The following is a 25,187-nucleotide window of genomic DNA, read 5'->3' as shown; positions in this document are numbered from 1 at the left end:
ACACGCATATTCAAATAATGTTCATCATAGTCCTCCTACCTAGTAATCAAATTACCCCCCTTCTTTAATCACCCGCGTTAAATTTAGAACCAAAAAAGAACCAGCCTAAAATTTCAGAAAATAGTAAAGCCTATGTCAAACAATTTCTTTTAAAACTTTGCCAATATCCTCAAGAATCATCATGTTTAAATAGGTGTGAAAATGTTGATGCTGTAAAGAAATAGTACAATAGGATGTTGAATCGGATAGGACGTAGTGAAAATTTAGTCCGAACAAATATTATTACGGATTAACCACTATTTCCTTCTGATGATCCTAAAACGTGTGTTTAATTCCATAGCTGGATGCAAAACTCCATAGCTGTTTTGCACACTTCTCCTAAGCGTTTGACATATTCCCCTATATGCTTGCCAACCTACATAGCACCGTTGCATACATCCCGTAACCATTTGAAACATTCCACCGAGTGGATCAAGTAGTCCATTATATGATTCGAAACTCTGTACCATTTTACGCACTTGGCAATGTGAGCATGGCATGGCGACACGGTTTAACTTATATTAACATACATAATTAGCAGCGATTACTTAAAAGGCAAGAACGGATCACACGTTATCAAATCAAAATCTCAACATAAGAATCATATTTTGACAATTATTTTTGCCACCTCAAAATTATCACTTTGCCCTAGCTAATTAATGCAAGGCCCGACAGAAACAATTCACAACCGGATTGTCCTCCATAACAAGGAATGAATATCCGGGAGCGAGTTACAAAATAAGTTTCGGAAGCCTTATAGGCCGGCCAGAACGCGTAGGTTGTTCAAAAGAAGAAGTAAAAGAAGGAGAAGCACCAGGTAATTCATGGCAAATTATTAATATTTTTGACAAATCTTAGTTCAGGATAGGAGAGTATTTCTTTAACAGGTGCACGATTTAGACAAAAAAAAAATAACGTAGGTACAAACCATCAGCTCGATCAGTTCTCAAGCTCTTCCTTTGAACTAATTAATGAATAGTTTGTTTGATTTTAAGCACAGGAAATAGCTTTATTTTAAATAATTGTTTCAATGTTTACATAAGATTTCAATGTGAACAATAGTGATTAATTATAAATAGTTACGTTTGATCACAACGAGCTAGTTGAATATTGATACCGCAGACTAAATAAACTTTATAGTTAATATTTATTTATTATATTACTGATCTACTCTTCTAGCTAGTAGTCAAGGTGTCTCAATCTTAAGAGACATTTTATTATATTTTTAACAGATGTTTCAAGTATCAGCTGTTCACAAATGCTGTTGGTAGTGGGAATATTCACACGTTTGCTGAAAGACTAACATAGTAAAAATATCAGCTGCAGGAGGTCATTATAATAAGCGTGTTGCATCCAATGAAACCATTGTCATCTTCCATAATGTCACGAAAAACAGTTATTAGGAGGTGCTTTTTCGTTTCTGGAAACCTGATATGTAGATCCCTGCACACTCAATTATCTATTATTGATAGTACTGTTTATGTAGTTCGTGTAGATTGTGTGCGTAGAACGAATGTTATGTCCAATCTTGCTGGATCAAAGTGTGATTAGAGCGTCTGATCAGCATAATATCCATACCAGTGCTCCAAGCTGTATCGCGGCGAAGATCAGCAATGCAATTTTGGTCGATCGCGTTTGGTAACATCGAATAATTCAGTCCGTTCAGTGTATCGCTTGTGTCGAGCATCACCTACAAATAGAAGATAAATTACTTAACGGTCAAAACCGCAATGTTACTTTTTTTAAATAATTCACAGTACATGATGAATGATAGTTAACAGACAACCCAAACCACGATATAACAATAGCTGCATATTTTGTTACTAATATGTTTTCTACTTGTTTGTTTCTATAATCCATGATATACAAGAATATATGTCTTAAACGATTAAGATTTTTAAAATGGTTCAAGTTTCTTTCGATTTTAAAGTACTATATGTGTTTTTAAGATGTTATAAGTGGTATGCCCTTTTTATGCTGTTTATTATTTAACAGCCAAATTGGGAGATCCATATAAACGGAACGATGGTTAAAATTAATTAAGGATGAAGAGCTCCAACGTCTATTTATTAGAAAGGTTCAACAAGCGTTAAGTAATGACACCAAAACATATTCTAGGGAAAGATATTGGTGTTATATGGATTATACGGAAGGTATCGTGTACGTATGATGAAGGTACCGATTTATATAAAATGTATGCTTCTCAATTAAGAGCTGCCGCATTCATACTGAAGACGAATTAATACTATCAATTCTGTTTACTTAGGACCTTTCGTGGTTGGTTCAGCACTGAGCTCGAACAGGAGTACAACAATACTTCAAATACTAACAGTATACCGACCCACAACAATACTTCAACTCAAAAGTTAAAAAATATGTACACGGGACAACTGTGCCAATTCATTTGAAAGCTCCCTTATGGATTCATTGTGTAATTGTGTATTAGACAGTCAATGTTATTTTTATGAAATGTATTGTGTAAACTGCAGTGAACCTTAACTACGCCTTTTTAACTACAAACTACAGTATGACTCGTACCTTTAAAAGCTTATTAGGGTTAGCATGTTTCTCCATCGCTGCAACTGAGTTGACTGTTTTATTTTGGGATAGGATTTCATTTTGGAGCTCATATTGCTCAGTGTTTGCCTTTCTAGATCTAAACTAAACGCATCTCGAGGAAGCAACGCCAGTATGGTTAGTTGGATGGGCTGCATGCATTATTAGTGGCAAAACGATACGATTAGTACTACGAACTACAGCATATCTGTGAGTGTGTTATGCATCATCGGTGCAGTACCATTTAGTATCGACGGAAGAAGTAGTCATGTTGTTGTTATTGGTTGGGTCCATTGGAACGACAGTCGTTCCATCGACCAGCGGCTCAGGCTGTTGCTGAGGCGGTACTGAGTGTGGTGTTGTTGGAGGTTGGTTAGCAGAATGGTTAGCATAGGCTTTTGGCTGGTGTTTGCCACTGTAAGTGTTGTTGTTACCACCGCTGGAATCGGAGGGTTGCAGTTGCTTCGATTTATTAAGCGCAACGTGCGATGTGATAGGTTTTGCGATCGTGCGCGAAACGTTGTCGATTGCTGGCTCCAGGATCGGTTCACCAGACGATTGTGGCGGTGGCTCGCAAGGAACCGAATGTGTTTGGTTGGGATTAGCGTTAGTGGATGTAGCGGAGCTCGCATTGATAGAACTACTAGTATTATTCAATTCACTACTACTTATAGAGGCACCGATGGAGCCGGATTTTGACAGGTTGACCATATTAAAGTTACCCGCAGAGTCAATATAATCGTAGGACGGCGATCCATTGCCACTGGCAACGTGAGGATCATCGTTGCCACTGATGGAATTATTATTGTAAGACGTACCCCACATCAGAACGGTCTGGCGCTGCGGCTCGTTGTGGCGGATAGGCGACGAGGAAGCGGCCGGTGATTTTACGCCGCCCAATTTGTGTTCCTCCGTCCCATCACCGTTCCGATGGCGATGAGTGGGATGCGAATGAGGATGCGTGTGCGGATGCAGCTGCTGAATATCCTGATGATGTTGCACAGCTTGGTGATGTTGGTGATGGTGGTGGTGAGCATTATGGTGGGAGGCTTGATGATGGGTACCGGGATGGTGGTGTTGTGTGCTGTGCGGCCCATGATGCGCCTGGCTGCCATGGTGTGCGTGACGATCGATTGAATCTTTGGTCGGTGTGGCGTTACCATCTACCGTACAGCAAGGATCGACCAGCTCCTCGGATGAGTGTGGGGAAACACTTTTAACAGTCTGGTGGCACGAGCCTTTGGGAACATGAGGGGATCGAGGATCGGTACTGACTGCAGCTGCAGCAAAGCCACTAACCAGATATGGTGCTTCGCTTGTGGCACATCCACTAGGTGCATCCGGTTGTTGCGACGATTCGGCACTGGCCGGGTGCGATTGGCCTGACTCGCCGGGTGGACCGTAGCTCTTTGTCCCCTCATGCCATCGCATGGTGTCCTCTTTAGTGATTCCATAACTGTCGTACGGAATAAGCCCGTTAGTAGGAACAAAGGTGGATGCACTAGTGCTGGTATGATACTCGGGATAGTAGCCACTTACACCTTGCAGCCGATACTGGTGGAAAAGATTATCGGGCATCGGGTAAAAATTCGACGAGTGAACCGGCCCGGTCATATACACGTTGTCTGGCGCAGTACCGGGAAAGTGTGCTGCAGGCGAATACACACTATTAATGCTGTTGGAATAGGCAGCTGCAGCCACTGCGGCTGCCGCGGCCGCCGTACCTGGCGGTCCACCAGGAATGTAATCCACTACGGACACACTAGGCGAAACCTGCACACAAAACAATCAAACGGGAGCATTAGCTTATTATTGACTAGTTCACCATCAAAAAAGGTCTTTCTATCTCTTATCCATTCTGCAGGAATTATCAAACATTCGCATCAATTATGGCAATTCTCAAACTCTCTCGAGGTTAAAAACTCAATTGAAATACAGTAAACGTAGCAATATTGGGCAAAAGCAATAGAATGCAGCATTCTTCCTACCTGTTCGGCAGCACATTGGTTCGGTAGCTTGCGCTTGTGGCGACAGGTGGAGAGAAAATCGCGCAGCTGTGTTTTATAACGCCGATTGGCACGTTGCTGGGATGTGGTCGGCGAACTGGGTGCGCTGCTATTATTTGAGCTTACTATACTCAACTGTTCTGACTCGAAATAGGTCGAAGAGATGCCAGCATCCAAATAGCTAACCTGTCACGGAGTTTAACAAATAAATACGTAGTAGAGTGTATATTTTGCCTTAAATATCTAAATCCTATTCTGTTTTGCACATACTTTAAAATCCATCGTGCGTTTGCCGAGTAAATCCCGCCCTTCTTCCTCCATCAGCTGACGATGGGTACAGATGACAAAGTCAGGCTTGGAATTTTTATACACCAGCCTAGAGCTTGTTTGCAGCCATTGCCATGCACCATCCTTCTTCTGATACCGATAGGCGATCATTCCCGAGGCTCCCGTTTTTAGTACTGAAATAACCCAAATGGAAAAGGTTTTAAAGTGTAATGCGTGCTCTTGTCGATTAATCGTTTCATACTCACGTTCCTGATGAGCGCTTGCCACGTAAGCTAAGTCATCGTAGTGCACCAAATCGTATCCTCCCATGTTTGCCAGCTCGGAATCGGAATATCCCAGAGTATTTTTCCCTCTATAAATGAAATCAAAACAAAACAAACGGTCATATATCACATGTTTTCTTCCACTTAATCAGTTTGTTAATACATACTTGTGATCCATAGAAACAAGCGAAAAGTCGAGTTTATGCTTGGACTTAAACATATTCTCTTTCGGTGGAATCTCTAGTAAGCTGGGAGGCCCAAATGGTGTACAAAATGCAAACAGAGCAAGTGGAGGCTCTTCATTCTTTTTATTTTGTCCATGTAGTATCTTCACCCGGCCACGTATATCCAAGCGCTGTCAGAATTAAATGTTTAAGCGTTTTAAAAATTCGTACCGCAACCAGACAGCGTGGTACGAGTGATAAAAAGTGGAACAAAAAAAAACATACCAGAAAGCCGGAAGTATTGTCTAACAAACAGCGAAATCGAACGGTAAAGCTTCGCTCCAAAAGCTTATCCTTTTCAGGCACTAAAGCTTCGGACAGCTGAATACCGGATAGATCAGCCGGCAGGAAGGAGTTCCACAACAGTTGTTTCTGCAGCTCTTCACGGTCTTCAGAATGTACCAGCTCGTATACGGATTGATGGATGATATCGGACTGCATGGGAAGTAAAGAGTAAACAAGAATGTTAAATTTGCACACTTACATATGAGTGGAAGGGGTGGGTTACTTTTTATGTTTTATTATAACTTTAGAGTTTCAAAAAAACACGATAAATTTAACGATTAAGTTACCAATAAGTATAGATGAGCAAGCCCGTTAACTCCATCTTGATTGATCTTACATCTTTTCAAGGATCTGATTTGATCTGATCTGACCTTTTCTTCAAAATACATCCTTTGCATCATCAGCTCAGTGATCACTTCATATTATTGTACAATATCTTATTATTTAATAAGTTATTTAATATCCTAGTAATAATTTACAGTTATTAAGTTTACTGTAACAACATTATTTTAAGTATTTTTACCTGATGAAATCCTAGGTAGCTTTCTATGGTGTGTGTTGCAAAGAATACTTCTCCCTCACAGGTGAGAATCATAATGAAACCATTAAGTGCCTGAAAAAGTAAAAAAAAAAACAAACGCTTGGTTGTGATCATTTATAGTTTTCATGCATCGTTGATCAATGTCGTCCGTCTATTTGCAAATCAGCTGTAATGGTAATGTGAACAACTAGGTGTTAGACGTTTAAAAAATCAATTTAAATACAGTACGAAAACACTCAAAAAACCTATCATGCAGCAGGGGTTTTTTTACATTTTAAACAGTGCCCAAAAGTAGAAAACTTTTTGTATGTCCAACGAGTTTAGTGCTACCAGAAAAGCTCTATCATTCATACCACGAGTTCATCAGAGTGACTAGTTCACACGAAATCGCAGAATTGTACAAGTGAAGAAGCTTCAACGCGATCGGCTGTTAACGCATCGGCAGAGAAACGCGTTTTCAATCAGGTGTGCTATTAAATAACGATTACTCAGAAGTAGAAAAGATACTGTAAAGCATTATACTGAGACATCAGCACGTTGTCTCACATGTTTCTCCCCTTTCCCTTTCATGAGCTGATATTTCTTTAATTACAGTATTGGGACCTAACTCGTCCCGCCGGAAGCGATACTCTGTTGGATGGTTCGGTTGGTGATCCGTCGCAACTTTTCGCTGCTATTATAATTATGATGGTCAGTTTCTCAGTTGGTTGTTGGAAGATTCAGTTGAAGCTAACCGGACTTGAGATATAGCTGCTTTCCCAACACGTGAAATAAACACAATTTTTAACATTAAGGCAAGGTCAAATCATTGATTTTGTTTGCTGTTGTGAACTTTAACATTGCCAAAACAGTTGTTTTGAAATACGTTGGAATATATTAAAACCTTAAGCCTCAATATAGCTCACATTTCGAATCGGATTATTTCACCAACGTTCAATAGGAGAGCTTTCCCACATGAACTTGTCGTATTAAAGTGATAGAGTAACAACAATTACTTAATTACTATTATTTTACTATACCTGCAAAAACATGTCGCTGTCCACTATAAAGCTATGATCATAGGAAGTAAAATCTCGCGCCCGATAGCTTTCCTCTGAAACGGAGTGTGGCATCAATCCATTTTCACCCTTTTCTTTGTGCATCACCACTGTAGCAAATGAAATAATGAACAAATGAAACATATTTAATACCATTATATTGCTGTAAATAAATATTGGAGTTTCGGAAGGTATCTTATGTATATTATAAGCATTCAAATGATCGCCCTATTATTGTTCATATGAATTGTAGACAAAAGTTTTCTGAATGATTATATAAAAATTGAAATAGCTGTATTATTTTAAATACAAGTGTGACATTGAGACAAAATACTCCTTATAATCAGATCAAGAACCAAAAAGATATGCATTGGCCAACCATGAAGTTATGAAATATTACAATTGGTCCGTATCGACTCGTTCTAATGCCGGAAAAAACATAAATAATGCCTAGGGAAGCTAGGCAAATGAAGGCTGAGGTCTCTCACTATCTATGTATAAATGTTTGCCTCTAATGGGTATTTTTTTACTGTAACGCACCCATATCTGTCCCTAAGTAAAAAATGTTACTACTATTGTATGAATCATGATTAATTTACAAGGTATTTTTAGTAGTTTTATAACATAATAACTGGTAATCACAATAATACTACAAAAAGTGTGTAATTTGATTGTTTACAAAAAAAGAATTCTAAAACCATTGTTTACACCTGGAAATACATGCCACTTCGCTTCATTTAAACTTCCAAAATTGGCATAAAATTGTTGATATTTTAAATACTGTTAATGATATTATTGACTGCTTAACTTAAATTCATTTTTTTTAACACATATTTTCAGAAATTAAGTTAAATTTTATAATTAAAGCGTTTTATTTACAGGCTATAATTGATGCCTTAGAGTCAAAAATTGTGACACGCTGTTCAAAACAGGTACCTTAAAGACAAAAATAGGTGAGTTAGAGCAACAATTTAGCGGCAACGACAGTATCAAAGATCTTCAAAGTTTCGATGGTTTGATAAAAAAAAAGATGATGGTTAGGAAAAAACAACATCAAGCTTGTAGCGATTTTCCTTTCAAGCAGTTCCGTACTAAAAGGTTATATTCCCTAATGGTATTTCTTTTTGGTAAATGTAATCAAATATAAATTGCAAATACTTAGAACAATGACTAAAGTAAGATAAACTTTGAGCAATGACTAAGGTACGAGACTCGCTTTTATTATTTTCCCGACAATTTTCACTCATTTCGAAAATGTATCACCGTGTTTTACAATTGTAAAAAAAAACGTCTAAAAGAATAAAACACTGATTTTAGTTTGTTTTATTTTCTGGTGGTAAATGATATTTCATTCATACAGTTGCAAAAATATAAAATTTCATGTAAGCAACTAATAAGCTATTTTTTGTAAATTGGTGTTGATGAGTTTATTACATTTCATCTTTGATATTAAGCATAAGTAGTTGGACATAAGCTGTCATGTCCTAAAATATGAGCTGCACAAATGAAAAAAACAGAGTGATTGTAAGGATGAAATAAACGTTTTTTCTCATCATGATTTAATATTTATGAGTCTCTTTCTCGATAGTATTGGCTTAATCACTCTTTAATGCATTCCTCAAATCTAGGATTCTCTATCGTAGTAGACTCTATCTATAACTAACCTTATTTCGTTTCATCTTTTAAAGGATTAGTCCTATACGATATCCCTTATTTAGGTTATTTTATTGTTATTTTTCGCAATCATCATCCAATTGATTATGCAATACAAAGTGAAGGTTTATCATCCAATTGATCATGCAATACAAAGTGAAGGTTAAAGAAATACAAGCTTAAATCAATCATTTCTTATAGCATGATCAAACTTTTTTACCCTCTGTAACTAAGCATACCTTACAATTTAAAGGATAATTATGTTATTTTGTATTATACCAACTGTACTTACCTTGAAAATAGCTTTTAATCCTCAAATAGCTCACCGACAGCCGAAGAATGCTTAATCTGTCCAGCTTACTCAATATGTTTTGCTCAAATGGAAGTAACGAAGCCAAAAGATCTAGCTCTGCGTTTAGCCGCTCCCGGTGTCTTTTGGAAGGATTGCTTTTCGTGATGCCCTCTTTTGGTGTAGTCTTGATACTGTGAATAAAGCGAATGATAAAAAACACACACACACGTTTGAGCATAATTATTTCCAATGGTGACAAAACGAAAACATTTTCTGCACAATTAGACCGACAGAAGATGTGCTGTGTAGAGTGTGAATTCACAAATACGTATTGGGGTGCTCTTGGATTTACCATACCCGATATGAAGACAAAATCTTACTATCCGCAGAGTGAAGGTGTTAAATCTGCCTCACGTGTGAGCGAATGGGTTTTCGTTCGTTTAGTTCTTTTTCGTTTTGTTAGTTGTTTTTCCATTTCACAAATACCCTGGCCATTGTACGACAGGCTCAGAAAGGTGTTTTTATGCGATGGTGGTAAAACCATGTGTGTCACCTCGTGTAGAACAGATGTATGAGAGTAATTATCAACTCAAAAAAAGCACCCGCTAAGGTTTTTGCGACATTCGTGTAGATGCAAAAACCGTCGAAAGTCATGGATGATTGCACAGTGTGCACTGTGCGCTTTAACAGTGCGTCAGAATTGTTGTGTGATCGGTAAAGCAAGCCATCGAGATGTCCATCGTAAGTTATTTGGTTTAAGCGTTTTTTATTTCAAACCTCCCAAGGGTTCTGATTAGTTTACTTACAATATTTAGATTGATTGAATTCAATGACTGACTGTTCACGCAATAAAACCTTGAGGTTTTATTCGCTTCAAACCCGATTTATTCCTTGTCTATTGTACACTTGGTAAAACCAAATTGTATTGTGACCAACGCTGTTGCTCATTGTGAGACAAGTCCGCAGCGATGGCAAATAAAGAGAGGGTGTAAAGGTAGCTCTCAACAGAATCAAATACAAGAAATCTTCACCTTTTATTAAGACTAATGGCAAAACAAACTTGCAGTCCCATTCTTTACTTCTCGCGTAATCTCGCGATAGGTCTGCTAAATAAAGAGTCACAAGGAGCATGCCTGCATCCGTGTCACCTTGCAGACATACACACACAAACACATATACCATCTATGCTCCCTGCACATTCGCAAGCGGGAAGTGGGATGTTATCGGGTAGCAATCGAACTCGCCATTCGTAAAACAACGAACAGTGGTAGAATGTGGTAGCAACTAAAAATTAAATCAACTTCCTTCGAACGCCTTCCGAGCGTGCGGACCACATGCTTGCCACCACCATCGTATGTAATTCAGAAGACTGGATGACGACGACAACTACGACGATTCGGTTAGCATTCTCCAGGTGGAGGTGTTGAATTAATCATAAGCCAAACAGCATCCAACGCGGTAGCAGCACACATCACACAGCAACATCAGCCAAAGATCGTGGGGAACGGTTTATTTAAATTTAATTGCCAAAAAGGGCTGGCATAGGTCTCTTTTAAGGCCGTTTGATTAAGCGTCGCATGTGTTTATGTATGCAAACATATGCACGAGCCTGGCCGTGGAGCAGATATTTTAAATGGTGACAGATCAATCGAAATTCCACAAATTCTCACTCAATTCCCAAACAAGATAGCACTTTGTTAAGGTCAAATCGCTTCCAATGCATTCAGAACGGGTGCAAAAATTAATGCATTAACCAGTCGTTGCACCGGCCGATAAGATATACGCCAACAGATTTTTGTTTTATAGGACAAATGAGGGATATGGACACAATAGTTTCACATTAAGCTACTCCCCCGACGGTGGATTTGCCAATTGTAAAGGTGCTACATTACACGTCGCCCTGGCAGGATGGTATTTCTGTATTAATACTGGAGAAAAAATCTTCGTCATTGCTTCTCCTTTGAGTGCGATTATGCCTATCTAAACCGGCTTCTTATGATTATACAGATAGAAACGGCGATGGAAGATGGTCTGGATGAGAATCGATACGATCCAACTTTGTAGAAGCCGATCGAGCCACGGCAATAACTACGTGATATGGAAGTGGAAATAAGCTTCCAATCGAAATATATTCACTAAAACGCCTGCAACGGTCGTTGCTCATTGAGTTGCTATTGCAAACAATTACCTGCCAGCAATGTGATACAATCTCATAATGAAGCCGGCGAACGCAAACCATAAGCAATTATCTATAAAATCATTAGTGCAGCATACCCTCCACAGCGGCTAAAGGCTTTGTGGTCGTAGTTTTATGATAAAATGTCCATACCATACTTTGAACGCACGGCATCTAGTCGGTCCCAAGCCTCGTGTTAGTGTATAAAACTCCATATGAATGCCAATAAAGCAGGATGAAACGGGGAGGCTTGAGGGGTAAAAACATTCAGCACATATTTAATTTACTTTAAGCACATTCGTTATGCTCGTGTGGTTAAATGGGGTGAAATGTTTTATTCATAAATGAGTGAAGTGCACATACAAGTGTATCAGCTGCAGCTTTCATTGTTGAAACTGAAGCTGCAATAGGACAAACGGCACAAACTGCGGCCCTTTCCCTCGATTGAGTTTGATAACATTCACCAACCTGAAGAGCGAGATACACTATCATTATCCTTCGAGATGTGTATTGGCTTTCATAACCATCGTTCTTTCGCATGTATACAGACGCGTATTAAACACTCACACCTTGCTGAACATGTTGATCAACGTCCCAGACACCTGCACTCTTCATTAGAACTTATATTCGTACACTGAACACACTGGACAGGTGAAAAATGGCAAAAGCTACGTAATGGTGCAACATCATAACATCGACCAGTATGTGGATATTTCCTTTTTTGAATAAAACTGCTCTGTTTGTCAAGCAAATTATTTTTAAATAGTTCTATATCAACCGTAAAGCCTTGGCTATAGGTAAAATAACAATACTGGGTAGATGAAAAGAGTTAACGTTAAATTGTTTCGTTAACCTTCCATTAGTCTTAATAATCATTATTAGATTATAGCTATTTCAGTTTCGTACTCCTTTTAGTTTAATTTCCTTTTTTTAGGAATCATCCCCCCGCATGCATAACTGCAACAATGGCATATGTTTTTTGCGCTTTAGACGCTCGACCAGACAAATGTCTGCAATTCAAGGGCACAGCAGTCTGTCGCTCTACCAAATGTTCAATGAAATGAAACATCCCAAAGTTCGTTGGTTGGTTCGCTGGAAAACAGCTTTCCAGGTATCAAGCCCGTAGTCTTATATACAATAAATGCTCGAAAAGATAATTATTAACAGTGAAACGGCACCTCACCCAGCTGCTATCTGTAGCATTCTGCGAATGCACCATTCGATCGTAAAGAGCTTCCACCCGGAACACGGACCGCTGCATGTTATTGCAAATGGTATCGTGGATGCGTTCGTGTGTTGATCGGTTCCTTTGGCACGTGAACGAAATGTGACTGATCGTTTGCTTTCACCTTCGATCGAACGTCTGTTTTTACTCCAGACAGCGCTGTTTCGTATGCCATTGCCACTGCACATTGCATAGCATACGGTCAGTTATAATTAAGAAGCAAATGATTTAGCTTAGCAGAATGATAGCACATAGTTCATGTAAGAGGTCATCCCCATTGACGCCGCCCCCATTGAATAAGTGATCATTCAAAGGTCACATTTTATGTGCAGTTCAATATCAGTTACTGATGGTCTGCCGCGGCACATGTTTAACGAAAATGTCAATGAATGAAGACGATATCAATTTTCCATCCGTGAACACGCTAATAAACCACGGTAATGAGCCATGAAACATGTCATCCACTCCGCTAAATACTGCCAATACCACTCGTAAACTAAAAACAGATCGTTGAGGATATTTGATTCCAACACAGGTCGGGTGCTAATCAATACATCAATAAATAACTTTCACGAATCACGAACTGCATTCTAATGGCCGATTATCACACAACAGCGAATAATTAGTCACGCCGGATCTCAATAACAACTCAAGATGGCCGGGGGAGAGGGAGGGGGGAATAAACACAGAAGAGCACAAAATAAATGGCAAGCGCTTGCGTTACTACGTGTTCTGCGTAGCTGAATGTGTACGGCTCGGATGTTCATCGATGAAAATATGATATCCTTTTGAAGGCAGCATATTTATGGCTGTGAAAAATCAATTAATAACACATGTTTCACTCTTCCCGCCTATTCCTGCCAACCTTCAGAACGAGGATCCCCAATTCCGAGGGTCGAAGATGCTGAGAAAATCCGACAAATCAACCACATGATAGTTCACGATCATGGATCTGTTCTAACACGATCATCTTAAGCGTGTTTATGCTTTCGTTTGATATGTTTCCAGGATTGCTTGTTGGTTTCAAAAAACGGTGAGTTGGTTGATAGATCGTTACTGAGCGAAGGGCTATTCCGGACCGTGGACACTTTTGCAGATCGTTCTTGACCAACCATAGTCAGCTGGTGGTACCATTTTGGTAATGAGGTTATTTTTCCCTACGCTCCAGCGAACCATCGAGTTCATTCAAATGGAACAGAAAACCAAGGGGATCTTTTGAAGTTCCGTTAAGCACGCGGACTTGCGTTTACTTAATTTATTTCCTGCCATTCTGCTTCTCTACCACCGCATCCGCTAGGATGCAAGGTCGACAAGGTGAGTGACCTGCACCAGTACGAGCTGTTAGTCCCGCTGTAGATTTACCTGTCGTTTGGAACGATTCCTGCTACCTAGCACGACTGCTGGTCTCTGCTACTCTTTATTCTGCCTCTTGCTGCGGTGCCGTGTGCATCCTTTTGCTCGTTATCCTACGCCATAGATCTAATATCCATTTAGATTTGGTGCTCGGAGCAGCGGACAATGAGGCTGGCGGGTGTGGCGGGAAAGGTGTTCCGAAAAGGATATTGCACTATTTGCGTGTATTTTTATTGCTATGAAACCATGATTAGGGAAAACAACGAAAACATCGGGGACCGTAAGTTCACCGGCAAAGGATATGGGCTCGGCTTTGTACCCTATCCTTCGTTTTTGTTTTGTTCTTTTCTCTGTTCCGCTTTGTTTAAGGTCCATGATACACGCGGCGTCCTGTGCGCTCCCTTCCACTAACACTCTCTTCAGCGATAGTTCCACACCATTTTCGCTTTTACCGAGGGACAGCGAAAACAGACAGTGCGGCACGGCACGGTGGACGATGGGTGTCCCACCTACCCCAAAACCCGTAAATGGAAACAACCGATCCCGAAAACGAGAAAAACAGAAAACAAAGGTTATGAGTCACACGCGTTTTTAATAACTTACACTGGCCGCCTGACGCAGTGCCTTTGCCGCACGTCACGCGTTCGACCAAGCGAGGGCGTTTTACACTGTTGCTAGAATGCTACTAGCTCTCGACGCTCGAAACAGCAGGAAGCATATGTTTCTGATCCAGCTTGATTCACATTGAAAGTAACTCGCTGTAGAGTGGTATAGTTGGTCCTTTATCGTATTTTGTGCCCTTTTTGTTTTGTTTTGCTTTGTGGTTTACGGGGCGACGGGTGAACTAACTCCCCCAACCAACTAATCAGCTATCTCAGTGAAAAGTGGGAAATTTGGTACCAATGGTACAGGTAACCAACGTACGCACGGTCCATTTGACAAATGCTATGAGAGGCGAAAACTTTCCTATACTCTACAAACAGAAGGAAACACTACAACATGCTACATCCTTGACGGATGTCGATACCCCTGATCATTTGATACCGAGCTAAATCGTATCAGAGGAAGGGATGCGATCACAATTGGAACGTATCTCTTGCCAAAACGGCACAAACATATATAGACACAATTGAATGACTGCAACAACTATCAATGAGCGGAAAATGATACCGATTATCTATGTTTTGATACACGTTTGAGGACGTCGCACCGACCTTGCGGTTAGGGATGATATAACATCTATACAATGGTCAATGAGAATGCAATGACGCAAAACGACCCTTCCGGTTTCCTGCTGGTATTGATTCACCTTGCGTCGATTATATGAATCACGTGACTTCGATTTAAAAAGGAAGCATTAGAAATTAACGGCATACGTTTCCTCGTTAGTCCCTAAGGAATTCTCAAATATCTACTGCTCAGAAAGGTTGTATATAGGTTTAAGTAGTTGTTTTCATTCGTCACTGACAAAAGCAGCTAAATTCAATCAACCAATCCAATATGTTTCATTATGTTTTGTAAATATTTAACGGCGTGATGCTTGCTAGCAAATAAACTAAGGTAACAAAATACAACGAAGTTCTAATGTATGTTTGTGAATCCAAAATTGTCGTACATTATTTAATACCTGATTCTAAAAAGGTATAAAATTTGCTTGCATATTTTGGGGAAACTAAAAAATTAAGAAAAAACACTTTACCTATTCAGTATATGTTTCCTAATTTTGCTTTTACGTAGGGCAGAATGATCATTCTTAATAGATCATCTCTCTAGTATTGGTAATTTTTAGACAAATATGGAATATCTAGGCGCTTATTACCATCATGCACATACTTTTTATCCACGTGTTAACCAATGAAAAGAAGAGAAACTACACAGCTTTACATGTGATTAAATATTAAAATAGCAATATCGAAACATACAGCAGAGTAGAGAAACCGATCTTGTTTGTAATTATTTAATAAGGTAGTTTAGCGTACAGGCCTTACCAAACAGTGCAATTGTAGTAAATGATCAATAATGTAGCAAACAAATGAAGATGAATGATGGGAGCAAGTGTGCTCGTAACCATAGCTACAAACGCCTCACCTTTAAAATGTTGCTACGAAGCTTTCCAATCTAACGTCCGATTCTGAGGTTCTATTCCACATAACTTCTACTGTCTACTGTGCAATGCTTGAGCAATGATTCTTCTTACGAGCACTATTGTCTAGACAATGTGAAAAGCTGCCTGGCCGCTGCTGCTGAAAATTTGCAGCATTATGCCACGGCCCTGTCCTGAATCATACACACGCTCACAGCGTTCTTTCTGTTTAATATGATCGCGTGCATCACGTGCGCTTGCGTTTGCCATTGTTAGCGGGGGAAATATCTCCTTCAGTCGGTACCGGCAAGCAAAATATTGAACAGATCCCAGAGTAACCTTCCCAGCCGGTGCGAAATGTATAGAAATAAAGAAGTTAAGTAAAGTTTTGGAATAAATTAATTATACGATCCGTTGAATTTATAATAAAGGAGCAAATATTATCATAATCTGCTGCACTCAATTCGTGTGCAATAAGACCTTCTCAATTAAACAGCGTTGAGTTGAGTAAAATAAGTTTGTATTGTTCATCGTATAGCATTTCTGTAAGTGCAAAACAGTTCCTAGCACTGCTTCATTACGTTGAGCAGTAAAACGATACGCAATCGATATTGAATTTCTATACATGTAAATCCAGAAAACGAATGAATGTATTGCTAAACAAATGAAAGCAACAACAAAACAAATACTCTACGAGCTTCGATAACTAATGCCACATTCCGTCGCTCGGCGTGAGGCGCTTCAGCCAGTGTCTGCACAGTAGTAGTTTAATTTATGTTAACGAAACAATCAACCGCTGTTGCTGCGGACGAAAGGACGAAAAGGTAGCTGCAACAGCCCGTACAATGGCACCAAGAACAAATAAACAAATTATAATGAATCCACTACCTAGGATTCCACAATCAAACCGGCGTACACGGCGTTGATGATGCGCTGAGGCTGCAGAAAACTCTGCATTTGCCGTTTTGGGAGGTGCTGAACAACACACAAAAAAAAATGCACGGAATTCAGCGCGTCCCAGAAGCACACACACTCTGCGGCAACCTACCAAGCGCCTGGGGCGGGAAGAAAGCAGAGAATTAAACAAACAACAACATCCCTTTTGCTGCGCTGTGCCCCGTGGTATCCCGGCGTTCATGATAAACGAGTTTGTGTTTAGTAACATTTTATTCCAGTAGTAAAACTTGCAACAGAAATTGGGCTTTTGCAGTACCTCTCTCCAGCCCGAATCATCGCTTCATGCTAGCCGCGTTAAGAGAAACTTGAATCGAGGCAGAGAGCATAAAATTTGACTTGTCATGGGTACACGCGAGATCCAATATATATATATGCATTTTTTGTGGCTTCTAGCTCCCCGGCGTGTGAGGTATCCTAAAAGGCAAATATTAAAATTTTTACCAGCAACCAAACGCACGGCACAGACCCTGGGCGCATTGCACGCGTCTGCCCCATAACACTCTCTTCCCTTCTATCGCTTAACAAATTATTCGCGGTAGAATTGAACGGAACAAGCGGGAAAAAATATTACTAGCACAACATATCGATGCGGCGCTCCGGGGAACTGGACATCCGAAGCGCACAATCAAATCCCAAGTAGACTGTGGGAGTTGTGGGGTTGAAGCGGTAGGATGTGCGAATGTAGCGATCGGTGGGGATGCATCGATCGGTTCTCGTTGTCTTGTAGTAAGTTGGTGTTTCCACAGATTTCAAATATGACGAAGATTCTGCTTTTTAGTTGTGTACATGCTCCACAGGACGTATTCACTGCAACGGGGTACAATGGGTGCCGGTTAAGCTACAGCGGTTTAAAGCTAAGCAACAAATTGTTTTAACACTTCATATGAACTTTGAACAACGGTGAGTACGGCGAAAATATTAAAGGATCACTTTTTGCAAAAAAGCAGCGTAAAAATAGTATGAAGTGTATATATCATACAAGTGTCAAAGTTATAATATATCAAGGAAAATAATAAAATGCTCATGACCTGTCCAATTTCACAGAGTTTTTCGAACTCCGAGGGTGAGACCGCGGATTTTGATCCCACGAAATGTACACTTACTCCAGTAACTGGGGACTGGGTTGGTTTTCAGACGGTGTGCCGCAATGGTGGCATTGACTCATAACGAATCGCATAAGTGTGCAGCGGTCTTTGGTTGAAGTCAAAACCATGTAAACCTTGCTGCAATATTCATATTTTATTTATAACATGTGTCAGTAGCTAGTATTAAAAGTAGTTAAAGTAGTTAAACCCCCCCCCCCCCCCTTTCCATTAATGTTTAAACTATTGAGTGGACTCATCGATGCTCCATACTTGTTGTCTTCGTTAATTTTTTCGTACAGAGCAGAATTTTAAGACCCCCACAAATTTAAACTATTGAGCAACGCTCTCGTCTTTTCTGCGCTAAACATCCAAAACTATAGCTATGTATGACAAAAACTATCAATGATTGCTCCAGTGTTGTCGATCTGTCCTTTAGTCTATCTACGAGTTCAGCGTGATTTCTCGTGCTCTGGATAAGTATAGGCGTAGGTTTAGGTTTAAGCATTGTATGTAGTCTGCGGAAGTGACGCAATTATTAGACTATATAAATAAATAAAAAGCCTTCTTAAATACCGGAAAGGATATACCGATCAAAAAAAGACCTAAGAAAAATAAGTTCTCAAGATTTAAACAAGTCGTTAGAAAGTTTTGTTATGAGTGTGTTTAGCCAGATAAATTTAAGGTTTCTTTTGGAGGTATTACAAAGTCTCTAAAGTTGCAACAACTTTAAAATGTTCTTAAGAAGGCATTCCTCCTGAATGAAAAACAAAAAAACATATATTAGATTATCTGTTAAAACTAACATTATCATCAAAACATTAGATTTTAATAACCCTGTAAATGTAATCTTTCTTTGTGAGACACATATGTTTTTTTGTGAGACATTTATGAACGCTTCACCGTATGTAATCGTTTCGATGATTTTGTGTGACATTCTGACGCATAAGAACTGAAATCGTGAAGAATATTATAAAAATAAATCTATTAATCTGATTTTGGATATTTTTTACGAAAGACATCGCAAAATTTGTCATATGTCATATAAACTTGTGTACTTGTAATTTTTACTTCTGGTTGTGTTTTTGAGATTACGTGTTGCTTGTTACAAGTTTTTTATCTGCCCAAGTTCTTATATGATTTTTGTAAAATATTGATTTAATAACAAAATTTAATAAATAAAAAGTTGTTTGTATATTCAAGAAGCGGATCTAAATATCTAAATCTAAATCTATCTACATATCTAAATTGTAATGCATGTTCTAATGCCATGTTTAGATTGCAAATTAGTCGACCTCAACAGCGGCAATACTAACAAATTACGTTCTACCGGTATATAATGTGTGGTCGTACTGTTTAAGTTGTCCAAAAAAAATCTTGCAGATCTTTAAAACATATTTGGTAGTCAAATTAGTAGCAAATTGACAGTTATGTTAAAATTTCTTATAGGCGAAAATTTAACATCTCCCTATGTATAAATCTTCTGCATACCTCTGAGAACATCGATAGAAAGATTCCGAGGTAGGATTTCAACCTCATATGAGTAGAAGCATAATTGATGAGTCGCTGAAATGACGCGTTAAATGCAGCTGCATGATTGTCTTATGTTTTAAATTTTAAAACATGCTTTATATTAACTCTGGGCTTGTAGATCTTTATAATTTTAGTATTTACATGTTTCTAACCGTTCATTCAAAATTCGATGACATAACATTCGATGTTTGAATAAGCAAATCAATGCGCATTTTTTTTAAATTCCTACCATTAATTGACACATCCATTATCTTTCTACACGCTTTCCTTGTTTGACCCTTCATTCGTTCGTTTGTGAATTCGTTTGCTGTTTTCCGTTTGCTGCATGTAGCGGTTTAGGCGCACAAATGAATTGATTGCATTGAAAATATTATATCACTGTGAAATATTACGTAAATTCAGGCATGATTAACCTGTTACCGGTGTGCACATTATCCACCCGATGAGATATTATAAATTGAGTTTTCAATTTAGTATTTACGTTTCCCAGAGCAAAAACCAACACCTACCGTATTTTCGCCAGAAGGACAACACATGATCATAATATTTTTGCTCTACACATGGCAACGGGCACAAAAAGCACGAACAACAACAAAAAAACAACTAAAATCTTACACAAACGTGGCCATAACCGGTTATCGATCGATCAATTGAGGCCCTAGAGGTTATTCGTACAATAATGAACAAGTGCCTGACAAACTGAGATGCTTAAAGTGGTGCATTACCGGCGTTCTCATCGGTAGAAGACCGGGACAATTTAACAAGCCGATGCGGGGTTAGTATCCATTCGGTTGAATGCTACTTTTTAACATTTAAACTCGCACATACACAAATGTTCAAATATGTAAACGAGAACGAGAAATAAGAAAATTCATATAATTCATGTTTTTTTTATGTTTAGAACAAATCGTCTAAATAGGCCGCAGATTAGAATTTAAATCAATTCTAGAACAATACAAGAATATTTCCGCAATAGTTTTACGATCGATAATAAAAGTTAATTTATGTAATTTAAAACAAGAACAAAAACAGGTAAAAAGCGTACAGCTTAGCACGAACTTCTTTCAAATAATTCAATATACAATTTGCCTGATGCTACTTTAACTAAACAAACATTAAATATCGTGAGCCTTACACATGTAAAGTGTTCCTTATTTAAAAAAAAAACGGCAATCTTTTCAACCTTGAGCGTAAGTAAAGAGTGGGCGTAAGATGGGCTATCTTACTGGCCACAGTAAATGACCGAAGCACACGAAGAAAGAAGTGAGTCGCAACAACTGCAAGGGTCAAAGAATTTTTTGACGTTCGCTCGGTATAATCGTAGCATATAATCCGACCTCAAGATCCTTTTAAATCCATTCTATATAGATGCAGTCAAACTGTCTGTCTCGGTACGTTTGGAAGGAAAGTATGGTGCCAAACACGTCGCCAAAGCCGACACCAACATTTTTACTTCACCTTACATTGGAAGAGTTGCTGGCTTCCTGATATCGGCAAGTGATCATCGCAAAAAAACAGCGCTCACATTCTACTAGCTTCTCTCTGTTTTGACGAGTTTTGGTGCAGCGGCCAGTACTGAAATGTGTATAGTTTATGTGTACTTGTAATTTATCATCTATTATTAATCGCTTGGGCAACGATACGAAAGAAGTACCACTCGAGGGGCTTTTCGAATGAGGTCGAGGAAGGAAAACGGCGAATATGCTTTCGTCTTAAACCCAAATAAAGCACATACACTAAGATACACACATACACACATATCCAGCTACACATTTTAAGATAAGTTTTGCTGCAAGCCAGTTTACTGTTTATTTTGTGTTCATTAGATTTGAAGATATTGCCGAACTATGTAATTGACGTTGGAGTTCAGCTGGCAAAGTTCACCAACAAACTTGACCTGCATTGTACGAACAGAGGATGAAGTTTTTCTTTCCTAACGGTTGCAATAACGGGAGCTGGTGGAACATTGATGTATCGCAAATTGATCCTTTTCTTTTAAAATATTTACCATTTCGTGTTGTTTTATTTTAAGCAATACTAACATTATCGGGAGCTGAATAAACCACTCGGTACATATCCGACGGACGAATTAGATTCCCATACGCATCCGTCTTTTAATCGCAAGTTCCGGTTGGGCGGTACGTATAAGTTCTGAAAGCCTGTATCGACCAGTATAACTACTTATATCACTTGAGAAGATAAGAAGATGAAAACTTCCCCTAGACTGTGTTTCAGTTTGTACACAACATTTGCTATTTGCTGGAAGACGTTAGAAAACAATCCAAAACTGCAGATATATTATCTGCATTATCGATATTATCACAAAAAAAGACAAAAAGAAATATTTCAATATTATAAAGCATTATAAAGAACAACCTTCTTTTTCTCTATTGGCACGGTTAAGCACGTCCTGATAAGGCCAAATTGTTAACCGTTGTCATGTTTGCTCGGACCTTGGTTGCTTCTTTTATGCTTATCTTACCCGTAAACGTATTTTAGAACTACATAAAACGATGGAAAAATTATGTGATAACTTCATTTATGATAATTATATGTGATGAATCGTTTACTTAAATCTTTTTTTTTTCTATTTAGTCTGATGCAACATAAACCTTTTCAAAAACATTTATGATTCTAATACAGTGATAAAATGAACATCGTTAGTACATAGTATTAACATAAGAATAAAAATGCCGAAAATAAAACACGAACTTCTAATTTAAAATATTATAATAAAATATAATATAACATAATATAATACATGCTAAAATAAAATATATTATAATATAATAAAATATAATATAATATAATATACTAAAATATAATGAAATCTGTAAACCAAATGCTGCAATTGTACAAATTTTGTAATACAATACTATATTGCGGCAATGGGTGATAACATTGCAAAGAATTTATTAATTTTAATGAAGTGTTCTAGTTTATTTCAACTTTCGCAATACAATTGACAGGTCTTACGACTAAACAACTAGCCCGTCACGGGTTCATGTCTCGCATGGATCGAGTCAACAATTAACAGGATTGACTACCCTGCATTGCTTAAAATCAAATACAAATACAAAATCAAGTAACTCTTATAGGAGTCCTAGACTACCAACAGCTTTTGCGCAAAATAAGAAAAAGAAGCTAATATAATCGTTCTTTAATTGTTTATTGGAAATTCATTCTGCTAGCCAAAACTAATTAAAATTATGTTTTTGAGAGAACAGCATTGGTATCAGTGCCAATCAGCCAATTAGTATCAGTCAATTTATACCGATTTGAACATTAATTTTGAAATTGCACATGCGGTACGTTAAATTTTCATTATTCAACTGTTTTATCATCTTAAAATAATCAAACCATAACTTTCGTATTATAAGCTACCATAAAATTACGTATAATTACATTCTACACTCACGAAAGTTCTTGTAAAACAAGTTAGATTCCAAAGCTACAGTGAACAACGTTACTCCAGAATTAAATTCAAACATTAATATGATTTTAACATCTTACTGAAGAGTTTGAAGTTAAGTTAGTTAGAGAAACTGTTAAAATAAAGTAAACAGTGAGTTTTCGACAGGATTGTGCAAGTATATCTTGATGTGTTTTCCTCTTTTTCCATGTTCCGTTTGTTCTCTCTAGGATACTTTAGTACGCCAGGTTTGGTTTGTTGTTTGGCGAAAAAAAAAACATATGCAACACCTAAAATTTCATCCATCTCTGCACCTGATCTCCGACCGATCGCTCCAACTTACATCCTGCGCTCAAATTCGCTGCACTGTTTCTGAAGAACGGTGAGTTGATATCAACATTTTTTTGATTATATTCAAATATCTTATCAGCGCATGGTTTCAAACCATCGTAATCGATGTCTTTTTATATATGTTTTTAATTGGTTTTACAGATTTAAGGAAAAAATGATAATAATAATTAATGTAATAAAAACAAAATATGTATAAAAACAAATGTCAATTATTTTCATTGACAAGCTCACAAAAAATCGATCAAATTTGGCACCTATCTGATATTGCAAACTGGTCCGTCAACCTAATGAGTTGACACATCGCTAGTAGATAGTTTCTTTAAAGGATCGATTAGAGGAAAGCGTTTGGAGAAAATCCCCGTTTTTTTTTAATCACAAAAATATCAAAAGTATGTTAAGAAAAATTTTGGATTTTGTTTTGTATGAAAAACACTCTCCTTATCCTCAACACATAGAGTGAGATTCGGTACATTATTTAATGTAATGTCAGCTATGTTTACGTTGAAAATACAACCCACTGCTCTTACTATGGGTGTAGGTACAGATACAACCAACAACATAACACTTTTGAGGTCATCATACTAGTAAGCAAAAAAAATAAGAGCGACCGTCATTTATTTTTCGACGAGGAGCATGCAGATCGTCTTATTTTTTCTCAAGAGTTCACTCTACTGCACGGTATACAGTAACGTTGATTTACTAAGAAGCCAGAATTACCGAGCCAGGCATAAATGTGTACAAAAAACGCAACCGTTCTTGTTCCAGGAATCGTTTCATCTATACCTGTCTACCCTGCAGAACGCCGGCAGACATTACGGTTGCAGTGGAAATTTGCATAAATGATCGTCAATTTTGCAGCTTCGAAAATTGTTGCCTAAAATAGGGCAAACATTCGGACAGGCAATAATTGTATGGTTTGCTTAGGCACTGGTATCAGCAAGATGTAGGAAGTTCATCATCGCCATGACGATAACAATTCTTCACTCGCACCTGCGCAAAATAAGAAATCGAAACATTCTTCTTGTTGGAGCATGTAGATAAAGTTTTCGATACAGGACAATATAACACTACTTATTTTCTTCTTATTTGACCCTACAAACGTAGTCGTTTTTTACATAGTACACTAATGGGTTAAGTTAGAAGAGGTTTATTGATTACCCATAGCATGATAATCAGTCTGACGTATGAAAGGCATGGTCCAAACGGGGTTAGAACTAATGACGGACATATTTTTAAGTCGTATGAGTCGGCGACTACACCGTGATGCCGACCCACGTAAGTTAAACACTTGACTATCTTCCAAAGATGGCAAGTTTCCATTTCCTGTAGCATACCTTTTGCCATTGCGACGCCTCCTTTTGGTGGCATAAACTGTTCCCAGCTGACTCATTTTCATTCCTGAGGATCTCAAGGTTTAGTGGCCGGAAACACTAACGACTTTAGTTGTATACTTGAAATGTTTCATCAAAATTCACAGCACAAGCTTTCACTTTATTCCATTTTTTTAGACTAATATTTCATTTCGTTGAACATTTGCACGTTAAAATCGACAATCTTACGATATTTACACAATTGCACTGTAAAACAACTGTAAAGTGGCAACATTTTAATTCATAATATTTCACTCAAATCAATTCGATGATCAAAATACGCGATCGGCACTGATTAGCTTTGTATAATAATTCCACATTTTGCCACATTTAGCAATGAGCAGATTGCTTCTGCAATCGTTCAAACAAAAACACACTACACTAAGTTATTAACCGTTTTACGATGTTTTTCTTCGATTCACGAGCAAACTCGACCGCACACTATCGAATGTAGACACATA

At 38.2% G+C, this 25,187-nt stretch overlaps 1 protein-coding gene across 3 annotated transcripts; it reads right to left on the bottom strand.

The window, feature by feature from the left end:
• Window positions 1-1,008: 1,008 nt before the first annotated feature.
• On the bottom strand, window positions 1,009-25,187 carry LOC1279681 (aryl hydrocarbon receptor). Of its 3 annotated transcripts, none has more exons than XM_061654196.1 (11): window positions 24,691-25,176; window positions 9,185-9,375; window positions 7,222-7,349; window positions 6,185-6,274; window positions 5,602-5,811; window positions 5,320-5,507; window positions 5,135-5,241; window positions 4,872-5,062; window positions 4,584-4,787; window positions 3,414-4,368; window positions 1,009-1,729 (listed from the first exon to the last, which is right to left on the bottom strand). In XM_061654196.1, the coding sequence occupies exons 1-11, from the start codon at window positions 24,750-24,752 to the stop codon at window positions 1,647-1,649; spliced, it is 2,409 nt and encodes an 802-aa protein (XP_061510180.1). In that variant the 5' UTR covers window positions 24,753-25,176; the 3' UTR covers window positions 1,009-1,646. The 3 variants fall into 3 exon arrangements, with proteins under 3 accessions (XP_061510180.1, XP_001238158.3, XP_319448.3); XM_001238157.3 differs by lacking the exon at window positions 1,009-1,729 and having other exon boundaries at window positions 2,578-4,368; window positions 24,691-24,944; window positions 25,121-25,187; XM_319448.4 differs by lacking the exon at window positions 1,009-1,729 and having other exon boundaries at window positions 3,894-4,051; window positions 4,135-4,368.

This window comes from Anopheles gambiae, chromosome 3 (genome assembly GCF_943734735.2).
Source record: "Anopheles gambiae chromosome 3, idAnoGambNW_F1_1, whole genome shotgun sequence".
Classification (NCBI taxonomy): domain Eukaryota; kingdom Metazoa; phylum Arthropoda; class Insecta; order Diptera; family Culicidae; genus Anopheles; species Anopheles gambiae.
Note: the sequence above shows the minus strand (reverse complement) of the source record. Positions and strands in the feature narration are given on the sequence as shown.